The sequence below is a fragment of the Cygnus atratus genome, chromosome 1 (genome assembly GCF_013377495.2).
Source record: "Cygnus atratus isolate AKBS03 ecotype Queensland, Australia chromosome 1, CAtr_DNAZoo_HiC_assembly, whole genome shotgun sequence".
Lineage (NCBI taxonomy): Eukaryota > Metazoa > Chordata > Aves > Anseriformes > Anatidae > Cygnus > Cygnus atratus.
The window spans coordinates 112,682,195-112,695,843 of record NC_066362.1 but is presented as its reverse complement, the minus strand read 5'-3'; the positions used below and the strand labels follow the sequence as shown (position 1 = coordinate 112,695,843).

The 13,649-nt window shown below is 44.4% G+C and overlaps 1 protein-coding gene across 1 annotated transcript; it reads left to right on the top strand.

The window, feature by feature from the left end:
• The first annotated feature begins 12,627 nt into the window (after window positions 1-12,627).
• CLDN14 (claudin 14) lies at window positions 12,628-13,338 on the top strand. The gene has a single exon (XM_035545939.1). The coding sequence runs from the start codon at window positions 12,628-12,630 to the stop codon at window positions 13,336-13,338; it is 711 nt and encodes a 236-aa protein (XP_035401832.1).
• The last annotated feature ends 311 nt before the right edge of the window (window positions 13,339-13,649 follow it).

Genomic DNA, 13,649 nt, shown 5'->3' with positions numbered 1-13,649 from the left:
GCTCTGGCAGACTATCGTGTGGCTTTTCCCATCTCTGTAGCGGGCACTGACAAAGACCTTGGAAGATGTGGCTGCCTCTGAAAAGCATATTGGAAATATGCGACATGGGAAATGGTAGTAAGAGACCAGAAATAATAATAGTAAGGCAATATTAGTGCCATTGCTGTAATGGTCAAATCCTTCAGTCGTTATGCAAGGATTCGGTTTGCCATTATAATAGCAGTAGTAATAGCAGGGCAACCACATTGTAATAGCCCCAGGCATGTGGCTAGCCAGCCCCAGGGCACCTGGAGCACCATGGCAGGTTTCCCTTCCTCCCTTGGGACCAGATTCCTGAAGTAAGGCCAGCTGTGAGGGAGAGCAGGGACAGGACAATCCTGGACACCGCCATTCCCCTTGCAGATTTTGCAGTTGGCTAAGGGCAGGGCTCACTCAGCCTGGCTGCTTGGCAGCACTTACCTCTAAGCCAGGAAGAAAAATCCACGGCTACACTGGAACAAGAAAGAAATGAAAACAGAGATCCAGGACATTGGGTATGTTTCTATTGGCTCTGGCTGCTGGGTGCAGTGTATCAGTAGCTGCTAGTTCCCGAAAGGTCCCTCCTTTGCAGATATTTACAAAGGCATCTGCAGCGGGCAACCGGACGGCACCTAAATGAATGAAAAATAAACCCACAAAACCATATTTCCCATTCTTTGGAACATAGTAAAAGTGTCTCCTGTTCCTTTCAGCACCTAAATTCGATACATTCATCAGCTCATGAAAAGACACTGGCACATGATCCAGGGAGACACGCATTCAAAGGAAACAAACCTGCGCCACCCAGTACTTTCCAAATTAAATAAATACCCCCGTCATTGTGCCTAGTTTTGAAAACCCAGCTACTAGTAGCGTGAATCATTTTTTCCTGTGTGATGCTGAGCCCTTTGGAAGACCTTTGCTTCCACAAGGTTTAGTGCTCCTTGTAGCACAAATGATTTGCCCTTGCTTAAAAAGTAATTGGTTTTCCTTTGCAACTCTCGGTTGTATTCATTTGGTGACGTTCAACATTAAACACGTGCTCTAGGCAGAGAGTCATGCGCCATTTAGTGTTAGCAATAAAACAGTTCATTGAAGATGGGCGTAGGGTGTCCGTTCCTGTCCTGCTGCACAGGGAAGAGGATGACGTGCTCTTGGCAAAGCCTGAACCTCCCAGCACTGCGCCGTAGTACTGACCCTCGGAGCTGGGCTGACGGGCATCGCCCTCCCTTCGCTTACAGCGTTCATGTTCATCCCGTGAGGGGTGTGGAGAGCCAGCACCAGACTTAAGACAACATTTAATCCTGTTTAAGGGGTTTTAAATATTGCTTGTGTCTGCTACTCCCCCAGAAGAAGAGCTACTCCCCCAGAGAAGAGCTCCTGACATCTGCTCACCCCCAGAAAAAGAGCCAGCTTTGGGCCCAGAAACAAATCTGTAACATGAGTTGCAAAACAGTCTGGACACAAACCCAGAACGACCTGTGCTGTGTTTTACATGAGCACAGTTTCTCTTACTTATTACGCTGCTTTATGATTCCACATAGACAGAAAGAATTAATTTCCCATTCATGTCCAGGGACTACACACACTAGCAGCCATTAGACGTAATTCGTCACCTGTTCAAATCCCACATGCATTGATAGGAAAATTAAATTCAATTAAATTAAATTCAATTAAATTCAATTTCCTTTCAAGTTTAAATATCTCTATAGATATTCCCCAATACAGGAAAGCACTTAAGCTAGTGCTTCATCCTGAGCATGAGAGCGGTTCAAGCGATGTCAAGTGCTTTCCTGGACAGGGCTGTGATCAGTCGCAGACGTACACCTGCACCTGAGCGCGAACACCCAGCAAACGCTGAGAAGTTAAGGCACCAGGGTATTAGAAACACACTTGATTATTGTTGAGGTCCTGTGATTTTGCTCCTGTCTGCAAGATTTTCAGTTAAAAAAAAAACAACACACAAAACCAGGGAAATTAGCTATAGAAAGGCAACATTTCAAAAGCACATAGTTCTCTTAGTCTCACGGGGAAAATTTTACACAATCCTAGTTTCAAAATAATGTTAAGGTTGCAAAATTGAGCAATCATAAAAGTCAGGAAATTTAAAAAGTTAGTATGTGTCTTTCAATGTTAGCTCAGCAATAGCAAATATATGTAGTGGGAGAAGTTTATACTTGCAATTTCTGTGTTAAATATAAAGTTTAAAGTATTCTTGTTGACCATTAATAAGCAACATAAACTATATCGGGCATTTAATGTCTGTAAAAGGCATCTTAATTATAAGAATTTCCTGGCTTTGGAATTCAGAGGACTTGATTTTGAAATATAAATTGTCACTGCTGGGTTTCTGACTTATTTTGGCTCTTTTCGCACTTATGGGTGAAAGTCATCACTGGGGAAGAATGGGAATTTCACCTGTGTTATAACACAATTCTCACATCAGAATAGTTTTGTGATGTTTATGAAAGGCCGTGATTTATAAAGTTGGTGAGGACTGGCTTAATTTTGGGGGGTTTTGTGCGCGGTAAGAACTTCTGTGGTAAAGAGACCACAGTGCTTCCCCCTTGCTGGCAAGAGAACTAAACCTCCCAAAACAAATGTGCTCTACCTGAATTAATAATATGGAGCTGTTCCACAAAATGTTTAAAATACAGAATGATCTTTCCAGGCCAGATGTATGACTTTCTCAAATCTACGTGTCGTGGTTTAACTTACCGTGAAAACCTAAATACAGTGTGGTGGTACTGTTTAGATAAGACAGATGTAGAGTGCAGCGCAAGCTTGGTCTTGCAGAAACGCCGATCCTTATAAATGAGCTGTATTGCGCTGTGGGGTTTTCCTGGCTGACTCTTTCAAAACCCAGGCTAGATTAAATCATCACAGCTGGGGAGAAAATATCAAGAGTTAAACAACTACTTTATGAGAGTTGTAAGAGTGTGAAAGTTTTAAGAAGTTAAATAATTACAGCACTCTCTGAGAGCTACAGCAAAGACAAATGAGTTTGTGGCTGATGGTCTTATTTATTCTGGTCATGTAGTGAAAGACAAATGAAAGTGTCAAAGACATGGGGAGAATTTCACGCAGGGCCACAGATATAGCTATCAGAGCAAATAGAGGGCAACACACAGCAGTGAAGAGTCCCAGGTGTGCTCAGCTCAAAGGGAGGATGATGCCCTGAGCACAGTGCTCCCACCAATTTGCATGTTGCAGGTGGTGCCACGGTATGTGCATCCTGAGCACTCTGTTACTTGGCTGCCAGTTCGTTTGTTAATGGGGTTAAGTTGGCCTAGGAATAAAATATGGCTCCCATGTAGGTACAGAAGTCTGAGGATCTACAGCTTTGTGTAAAACCTCCATGACTGTGTTGCAAATCCAAAGTTAAGGCAAACACTGAAGGGCAAGGAAGATCTCTTTGTCAGGTCTGATTCCGATGTATCAGATCTTTAATAGGATGGGCTTGAGCAGCTGCTCTCCATTTACACCAACACAAATGAGCCCAAGCTCACTGAGGTATGCAGGGCATGCCAGCTCGCTGCTCCAGCTTTAGCAATGACATTTATCTTCTTGTGCAGTTCTTACAATGCCCACCACCATAACAGCCCCTAGGCACATTAACCAGGTTAGGACATATCTGGATTTTCTCAGATGGATCTTCAACACACCCAGATCAGTAGGGAAGAATGGGGAAGGTTGGCCATTGATCTGGGGCTGCCAAATATCTGTCCTGAAGACCACTCACAGCAGCATTGCCCGCCAGCCTGCTGGGATCTGCCAAGCGTGGGCAGTGGCACTGAGAGCATGTGTCCCCCCCTAGGCAGCCCAGGTGCCACCAGTGCCTCATACTGGCCATCCATGCGGGCCAGGCTCAGTTTGTGCAGCACAGCCAGGAATATAGAATATACTGCTCAGGGGCTCAGCCCACATTTCTGCCTGGGCAGAAATCTTTCTTCCTAGGCTCCATGGAACCAAAAAAAACCACATGGGAACCAAAAATTACAAAAAAAAAAAAATCAACAAAAAAAAGGTGAGTGGCCTCTGTGGATGGCTGGGATGAAGGCTTACTGGTGCAGAAAGGAGAGGCAAAGGATTGATCCACATACTTTTTTTGCACAGAGGCTAGCTGCTGCCAGTAGGCAGCTTAGCTCAGAGCAAGCAAATGGCACCCCTTTCCCCCTCCCCTCTTCGTTCTGTGGCTGCTGAGTGAAACACGGCAGCCCAGATCTTGTTTCAGGTTTTGCCAGGGTGCATATTTCCTCCCTTAGATCTTTTGACAAGAGGGCACTGGCCCCTCCACGCAGGCTCATGCCCAGGATGGAGCTCAGAGCCGCAAGCAGTCCCAAGAAGGAGAGGAAAGCTGCAAAGGTGCAGTCACCCAGCAGGCTATGCACTGCAGTGTAAACCCTGCAAATCTAATTTCAGTCTTCAACAAAGCAATGGTTCACATAGTAGGGGAAGTTTCTGGAAGCACCTGTATCAAAGGATAACACAGGCTGGGAACATGATCCCTTTCTGAGGTCAGTTTGAGCAGTGGCTGAAGGAAAACTCTGTCCTGCAGCAAAGACAACCTAAATTGCAATATATCACACGACCTTACAACAAAGATGAAGCTAAATCGGGATGAAAACTATTTTAAGCATTATTGAGCAATGTCAATAGCATGAGAGTGGGGGGACAAGAGGAAGAAGGAGAGAGCCTAGGTGGGACACGGGTAACAAAAAAGGTATGATACCTTTCAATAGGTATTTCCAGGGCATATGCATCACCGAGGTAATTTGTTTAGGCTGATTCAAGGAAATATGGCTGGGAGAAGGAGCATGAGAATTTAGCTTGGCACTCAGGATGTATTTCTGAATGGTGAAGTGTACCAGACTGCAGAGCAGCCCGCCACAGGAAATGTTAGAAACTCCAGGGCTTGAGTCATTTAAAATCTGACTGGGCAAAATCACCCAGGAGTAACCTGAAGGCAGTGTTCACGCAGGCTGCGCAGGCATTGCAGACGCTGGTCGTAAATTATAATAACTCGGATACAATAGGTAGCCAGCCAGCCGCACGCTTGCAGACTGGGGGACGCAGCTCAAAGCCTCCATCTCCCAAACACTGGGTTGGTGCCACCCCATCCCCACAGCTGAGTGGCACCGTGTGGATTTATGCTAGCGGACAACCTGGCCCAAAGGCTCTTGACATCCGGGCTGAAACAGCTCCAAGATATCTAAGTGCTCCAGGGCAATAAGTGCTCTGTTTTAGCTGTTAGACTTTTGTAATCTGCCTGGGCAGCGATTAATTTACCAGCTCACGCTTGCCGACAGGAATCCTCCAGGGCACGGAGCCCCCCGTAAGTTCTGCGTCATTCAGGCTGCAACCCTTTCTGCAGATGTGGTGGCCTTTTAATCTGAGGGCCTGATAAAAGCCCAGCCTACGCACAAAATTTCCCTGCTTCCAGCAGATCGTGTTCCAAAAAGGGATATGGTTGTTTCAAATGCCAGGCTACAAGGAGACTTTCTGATGTTGATTTGGCTACATTTATTCTGGAAGGAAAGGGTCCACAAAGACACTGGTAGGCAAACAATTGGAGTTTCAGTTCCCATGCCTCCTTGTTTTGCACATTTTTTTTTGCATACTGACACTGTGTATAAACACTGTGAATTATCTCACCCCCCAAAATGCTAACTGTTATCTTGCCTTCTCCTTGTATACTAGCTTTCCAATGAAATGCTCCATTGAGTTTAAAGCAGTGTCTTGGTGGTCTTATTGTAATACAACAGTGTTTCAAACAACAATTAATTTACCCTCAGTTGAAATTATTTCCACTTTGCATGTGGAGAAGAAAAGCCCAAACTATCAGAAATGCGACCCAATGTTTAGTGTTCAGCAAGTGGAGCCACATACCTGATTTTCGTAGTACTGAGTATTTCATAGCACATTACCTTGTCCCGTTTCCCACTGAATTTCTTAATAGTCAAGCTTGTTGTGTTTGGTACACCCGGAAAATGAAATCTGGCATTTGTGATTTGCCCAATACTCCCTCAGAATTTTGTGGAATAACATAGATAAACCCCCAAGACAGCAGCCTCGTTTGTCTCACTTCCCTGAATAAAATCCATTACTCTAGAACAAGAGAGGCTCTAAAGGAAAAAAAGGCTGCTTTATCATGTACATATACAGTACCTCATAATGTTTGTGTGTATGCAGATGGATCCAAATTAAGATTAACCAAACAAGTACTAATAACTCCAGAAGAGTTTCTTCCAAAGCCACAGTCAACATTTAAGAAAAGAGTCCATTATTTCCAGCATGTTAAGCTTACTCATCTAGCAGCGTCCCATAGGCAAACAAACATGTCCTAGATTCAGTAAACCAATTTTAGTGAAAGGATTGACTTTCTGAAAGAAAATGAAGGTTTATAGTGTATATTTGCTACAATGCTCATTTAAGACATTAATATTATAAATATAAGACAGAACTATGTAGCCAAGTTGTATGTAATGCATTTTATAAATGCACTATTCATCATCTCCTCCTCTATGTTACACTATATGGAGGAACCTCTACCATATTGTGGATGTTTATTATCTTTCAAAACTATTAACCTTGGCTACATTCAGTAAAAAATGAGATCATGTGAGCTGCAAGTGGTCCAAGCACAAGAGCTTTTGTTCATGCGCCAACCATATAATTGTATGCATATATACCTCTGTCTGAAGACATCAATCATTTTCATATAATCAAAGTTTAGCTTTCAGATAATTTTGTCCTTCAATTCTTGTTTCCATATCACAGTTTTTTTGGGTGGACCTTGAGACCCTGCTATAGGTATGACAAATGACTTCAAGTTTCCCAGTTCTTAGAGCTTAGATCTGGCTCCCCATACGGCAGATTTGAGCACTTCATGGTTTCTCAAACTAAGCATCCAAAAACTAAGCTGCTCAAAATCTCTGGACTCTTTGGAAAGCTTTGATCCAGATGAGCAGTTCTGGGGACTATCCTGGAGACTATTCTTTCATCCCTTAACCTTGTTGTCTGTTCATACCATAACAATAGCTTCATGTTGTGGTCTTTCTCCCTGAGGCCTGGGATAAGGCCCTGCATGGAGCACTTCAGCAAGGAGACCCATTCCTCTCAGTTGCCTCTATCTTCCCCAAAAAGCAGATGGCAGCCTGAATGGCAACTCATCCCAGCAAAGATCTAAACCACCCCCTGAGCTACCTACCTCACCACTGGCTATCCAGAGGACAGAGATGACAAGAGTCCCGAATATGTGGGGGTAAAATTATGTGGGATCAAATTGTGGACCTGATACTTTTCAGGTTGTGTGGTTTCTACTTTTTCCGGGTCTTTTGACATTTAAGCAAGTTCAAGGTGAAAATTAATCTTTTGGTTTGTGCCCCTGAACAAAACCAACCAAACAAACAAAACCCAAAATGTGAAATACTTCTGTAACAGAAAAAAAAATAATGGAGTCCACTCAAGAATATTTCAAAGCAAGAGCATTTTAAAGACAAGAGCATTTGGTGCAGAGATAATGTATGGCTGGTCTCAGGCAGAAACAAACCACAAAATGAATGGAGGTACCCCTGGCAGCACCCATGGCCAACACATAGACCCGAAAAAGCAGCAGGGGCAGATGGCACTGGTGTTGGTGTGAAGGAGCCCGGCTGTGCAGGAGGAAACAACGAGGCAGCACCAGGCTGGTTAAAACCCAGCAGCTCTGCACGGGGGAAGTCCTGCGGGCTTTGGGGTCTGAAGAGGGGTTCATGCTCCTCACGCACATCTGGCAGCGCCACAGCTGTGCTGCAGTGATCAACGTCAGACTTTGCTGCTAGGCCTTGCTTCTCAGAGAGGGGTTAGAGTGGGTGTTGGGTCAGGGCTGGTTACAATGTGCCTTTCAAACTTTTATTGATTTCCTAATCTCTTCTTAAGGAAAAAAAGGGGAAAAATGAAGAATTTTGCTGCAAGCCCTACAGGCCTTATTTCCCGGAGATCTACTCACCCACGCCCACATACAGGGAGGGATTTCTTCTTAGAGAGTGAAAAGTGCCAGCCAATTTTTTTCCCCTAAAACATTTCAGAAGGAGTTAGCAATTAAAGGGCCTGGCGATGGGGAGACAGCCAAACCCGAAGCATTGGAGCAGGTAACCTTGCCCACCCTCCCAGCTAAAGCACAGCTTGTTCATGCCTTAAGCTCTGATTCAGCTGGCACTTAAACATGTGCCCAACCTTAATAATTCAGGCTGTGTGAGATTAAAAAAGCAAGTAAAATGAGTGCATACTTCAGGGCCTGGCTGAACTGAAGTCCCCAACGGGGAGCACGTCAGGCCTGACTCTGCTGGTTGTCTACAAAGGACTCCACTGCATCTCAACACTTTGCACTTCCCCTGCACAGGCTGAGATTGCCAGATTTCCAGAGTTTTTGAGAGAAATGGTGAAGAATTTGAGGGGCTGAAGTGAAAGCACAGGTAAGTAAGGGTACACTGATAAATACCAAAATGACTGAATAAAAATCCATCAGCAGAACATTCTGCAGCCCCGGGGGGGAGAGTCAACACAGCCAAAGTCTGCATGCATGAGAAGAAGCAGTTCAAGGGTCTGGCTCGGAAAGAACAGAAACATAAAGGATAAGACTGATATGGGTAGGGAAATAGTAAAATGAGAAACAATGAAAGAGGCAGCAGTAAAACATGCATCTGTCATTTAATCCAGGATAAATACCCAGATTAGTGACATTGGTTTCTGCTGTTTATTTGGAGCTTACTTTGGAGACATGTCTCCCAAAGCTAATGCAGCTGTGATACAGCCCAGTGGAAAGTACAGCCCAGGATTTATCCCAGCTATAGCTGTTCTTGTACAACAGAGGCAACAGACAAAACAGCAGTTTATATGGAAAGGCAGTTGTCTTTCCAACCCGTGTGCTCTTAAAGAAGTTGGCATAAACTGGCAGAACAAGGAAATGAAAAGTTTCACAGTTCACCATTTTTCAAAGTATTTTACAAACACTCAGTGCTTAGATGGGCTACCCTAAACATGCATGCTACCCTGCTCTTGGTCCAATAATGGGCCTTGACATTAGGATCCATCACCCAGCAAAATAGCAGCACTCATCAAACCAGGTCTGCTGCAAGGGTTTAGTTCAGCTGTCTCAAAGCTTCATGCTGGCACAGGCCAAACTGCACCAAGAGGATGAAAAAAAAATGATTTATTTGAGATGATGGGATGGGATGGGACAAGAGACCGGGATGCTACCGGTGTTATTGCTGGAGGGGATGCAAATAGACACCACCGTGACTAAAAGGGGCTTCCTCCAAGAGAAAAAGCTTGCGCTTCATATCCTGGGAACCTGACTGGGAAAGGCAAAAGAAGAAACAAGCCACTTCAGTAAGGTACTTGGTTTGAGAAAGCCATTCCTGCCTTTTCTAGCAGTTGTGCATGGGGCAGTATCTCTACTGGCTCCCCTCAGATAAGCAGCCATTTTACCAACATGCGTAGGTTTTTACCCTATACAGATATTGTCTTTGCTTCCTCACAAAAGCTGGCTCTGGTTCTCTCATTTTTCAAGCACATTAACAAACCCAATCCATGCAGAAAAATGACATGCTTCTGTTCTTGCATTTAACTAGGCCAGCCCAGGAGAAATATTCAACCAGCCATTCACCTGATCCCTCTGTGGTGGTCATGTTCCTCACCTAACCGGTTAGGAACAAGGCTGTAAGGTGAGACATTTTAACAGGGCCATTGATGTTCTTAGAGATAAAGGCATTCAGTTTCTGCTGGCTTTGCCACTTTCAGGTAGGGAGCGGTGGAAGCTCCGCAGTGGTTTTATTCAACATTATTCAACAGTGGCATTATTCATTCAGTGGCATTATTCAACACCAGGGGCAGCTGGCTAAAGAAGGCACATGGAAAACCTGAACCAAGCAAGTGGGCTAATTAACACCAGTTTCTTAAATTAGAAGGCTCTTAATGGCTAATGTTTAAAAACAACACCCTAATACTATCTAAAAATAGCTGCTGCCAAGCCCCAGGGTATTCTGACCTCCATTAAATTGGAAGTCCATTTCACGTGACTGGCGGTGTAAATCACATTTACCTTTTATATCCTGTTCTCTCTGGGATTAGCTGCAAAGCCTAATGCCTGACCTTGAAAGCCTATTTGCAAACATGCAGGAGTAACCTTTAGCACTCTCCAGAGAGGTGCGCAATATATGGGTATAACCTGTGGACTAAGCAATCGGACAGAGAGCAACCTGGGCTTCCACTTACCTGCAGATGTGTGCATGGAAGAAAACCAAGGGAGTGGGGGACAGTCAGACCAGGCAGGGACATGAAAGTTGGTGCTGGGGTTAGGGTCTGGGACTGGGGTGGGGTGGGGGACACCCCAGCTTCATCTCCAGTTCAGTGACAGATTTCCCATGCGACCTGGGCATGTTCCCATCCTTGTGCCGTGCCCCAAAGCCAAGTCTAGCTCTCCCTGATCTAGAAGGAATATTGCCAGGATGATTTCTCTAACATGTGGCATGCTTAGATATAGCGATATGCCTCACAAGAAACAAAGCGTAATGTAAAAACAAAACAAAACAAACAAACAAAAAAAACCCAGCAGTTCAGTTTTCCTTTTGCTTAATATATGAAACCAAATAATCTGGAAAACAATCATAGTTTGAGAATTTCTAGAGCTCTCAGCCAAGCAAGTGGCAGGAACAGAAACCAAATGTTCAGTACTGATGGAGACAACCACTTGCTTACTTTTGCTGTGCTCCTCTGCTGTGCTTGGCCTTAATGTTTGTCCCGTGATATTGCAGTACTCTGTGATAGCTGTTACAAAGAGAGCAATATGAAACACAATCTTCCCTGGCAGAATGCAGACAGATCCTGCGACCAGCACCTACCTAAAACAAGGATTTCTGAGAGAAACCCTCTGATTTTTTCTCACTATTTGCCAATCGGGCAAATTATTTCAACAACCACAGAAAGCAGCTTGTTTTTGTTTAAGCATTAGTTACAGAGCACCTGAAGGGCCAAAAAATCCTAAAATGAGCCCTGCTCAAGCAAAGCTGGCCTTTGGTTTTGCTCTTCCCTTTTAGTCTGAGGGCCTGGTACTTCTTGGCAGACTCTCCATCCGACACCGCAATTTTCCCCACCCCACGTCTGCGCCTAGAAGACACGCTCCAAACAAAAGAAAAGGAGCGTGTCTAAGCACAAGGCTCTCAGTCTGTGTGGTTGCCCTGCCTAACCCATGCAATCCCCATGCTTTTCAATTTTTTTTTACTTTCCTTTGGCACAAGGTCTAAGGTGGATTCTGGGTTGTTCTGGGAAGAGACACTCCATATTTCTGTTATGCAGAGATCAGTGCATGCCACGGCATTGTCTGGAGACAAAAATCAGCACTGGTGCACACCTCAAGCAATCCTGCCTCATTAGTGAGATAAGGTGAATGTAAACCAGCTTTCGCTTTCCTCGACCTGTGTTATTTTGTTGTTCTAATGGTCTTCATTAGTTTCACCAGATGGTTTTCCTCCCTTTGCCTGCTAAGGCCCAATCCTGCAAACACTTACGCTTTCTGCCATAAACATGCGTTCAGCACATGCATAGATCTTTGCAGGATTGGAGCCTAAATTTGTTTCTGTTTCAGAATTCCAAGTTGGATTTTGATGCAACAGTTATTTTATATATTAAAATATCAGGTTTCTGCCCACACACATAATGCATGATGTATAACAGACCTTGCAAGGCAGCCATTGGAAAAGACCACTTAATCTGCGATTTATACAGAAGGAAGAGTTTCTGTTCCTTGTTTTCCAGCTAGAATTTATACACGACGAAACTGTGAAGGTGTTGCTCCTCAGAAGCTCCATGATGTACATCTGGCTTCACATGCTGTCATTTAGACCACAGCCTAAAATCATAAGCTGAGACTCCACAGAGGCTAATGAAAATTATTCCCCTTTGAGTTGCTTTATTAAAATGCAACCTCAAGAAATACTGGCAAGTCAGGAAAGTGACTTTAATCCAATACTTGTTATCCTCTTCCACAGGTTTTAAATCACTCTCGTTGCTCCCTAGTTTGAGCAAATACACCCTTATTGTTTTTGTAGTCCTGCTATGACCTTCTGGGAATGTTTTCATCGTGTAAAGCAAACTGCAGTTCCCTACTTTATAAATCTCATTCATTCCAAGTGTTAACACTAGCTAATTCTCTGCTTTAGAAAGAAATCATGTTTGTTTTTTTGAAGAGTCTGCTGGGAAGAATATTTGAATTTAAAATATTTTTTTCCATTTCATAAATTGTCTTGAATTTTCTTCCCAGTGGGCAACAGAAGACTGTTTATATAAGGAAGAGGGAAGCTTACTTTCCTATTACTTCCACAAAAATACGATTAACAGCGATAACTATGCTAATTATTGCACTAACTGGACTTGGAATGCACCTTACTGGCTGGAGAGGTAATGCATTTGGGTAATAATTAACTCCTTTTTTCCTCAATTACCTTTTATTAGGAGAGCAGAAGGTGTCAAAGTAAAACAGCTGCATATCTTCCAAGAAAAGCCCGTGTTTTCTGAAGGAATTCGAGTGGAGGTGCTTTATTAAGGGAACCAGTCAGGACAAACATTAGCATGGCAAGCACAGCTGTTCAGTTACTTGGCTTCTCTCTAAGCCTGCTCGGTCTAATTGGGACACTAATTGCTACTATTCTGCCACACTGGTGGCGAACGGCGCATGTAGGCACCAATATTATAACAGCTGTGGCGTATATGAAAGGGCTGTGGATGGAGTGTGTCTGGCACAGCACCGGCATCTACCAGTGCCAAGTCCACCGCTCCCAGCTCGCACTGCCTCGTGACCTCCAAGCAGCCCGTGCCATGATGGTGATTTCCTGCGTCCTTTCCGCGCTGGCATGCGTGATTGCTGTCGTCGGAATGAAGTGCACCCGCTGTGCCAAGGGGACTTCTGCCAAAGCCTCCATCGCAGTCTCCGGGGGGATCGTCTTCATCCTGGCCGGTCTCGTTTGCCTGGTACCTGTTTCCTGGACCACTAACGATGTAGTTACAGATTTCTACAACCCCCTGCTTCCTCACGGGATGAAGTACGAGATAGGTCAAGCCCTGTACCTTGGCTTTGTCTCTGCATCTTTGACGATCCTCGGAGGCGCTCTGCTGTGCACGTCGGGCCAGTGCAATGGGAACGAGGCACCCTACCAGCCGCAGCCCAGAGGCACGAGGAGGACTGCTCCCTCCTGTAGACCACCAACTGTCTACAAGGGAAACCATGCTTCTTCCCTGACATCTGCTTCCCATAGCGGCTACAGATTAAATGACTATGTGTGAGTTCCCTAAGATTTGCCTGCGGGACACAGCTGCTTTATAATTTCTGTGCATGGCATAAAACAAAGCTAGGATGATTTTTAATTTATAAGGGTTATGATACAAAGTTTACCATTGTTCATTTCTTCCTTCCCTTTCTTTCCATAGAAAGAAAGAATGTGAACACAAAACTGCTCCCTTCAGTGCATGGAGAATAAATACAAAGGAAACTGGGATATTCTGGGGACTGCACATACCTGCCTACTTTAAATTAGGGATTTGGGTATAGGCAGTCCAAGGGCAGTTTTACTGCAAGTAATGTTTTGGTTTGTAGT

Excerpts from the sequence above, each read along its gene's own strand:
- CLDN14 (XM_035545939.1), top strand. The coding sequence starts at position 12,628 with ATGGCAAGCACAGCTGTTCAGTTACTTGGCTTCTCTCTAAGCCTGCTC.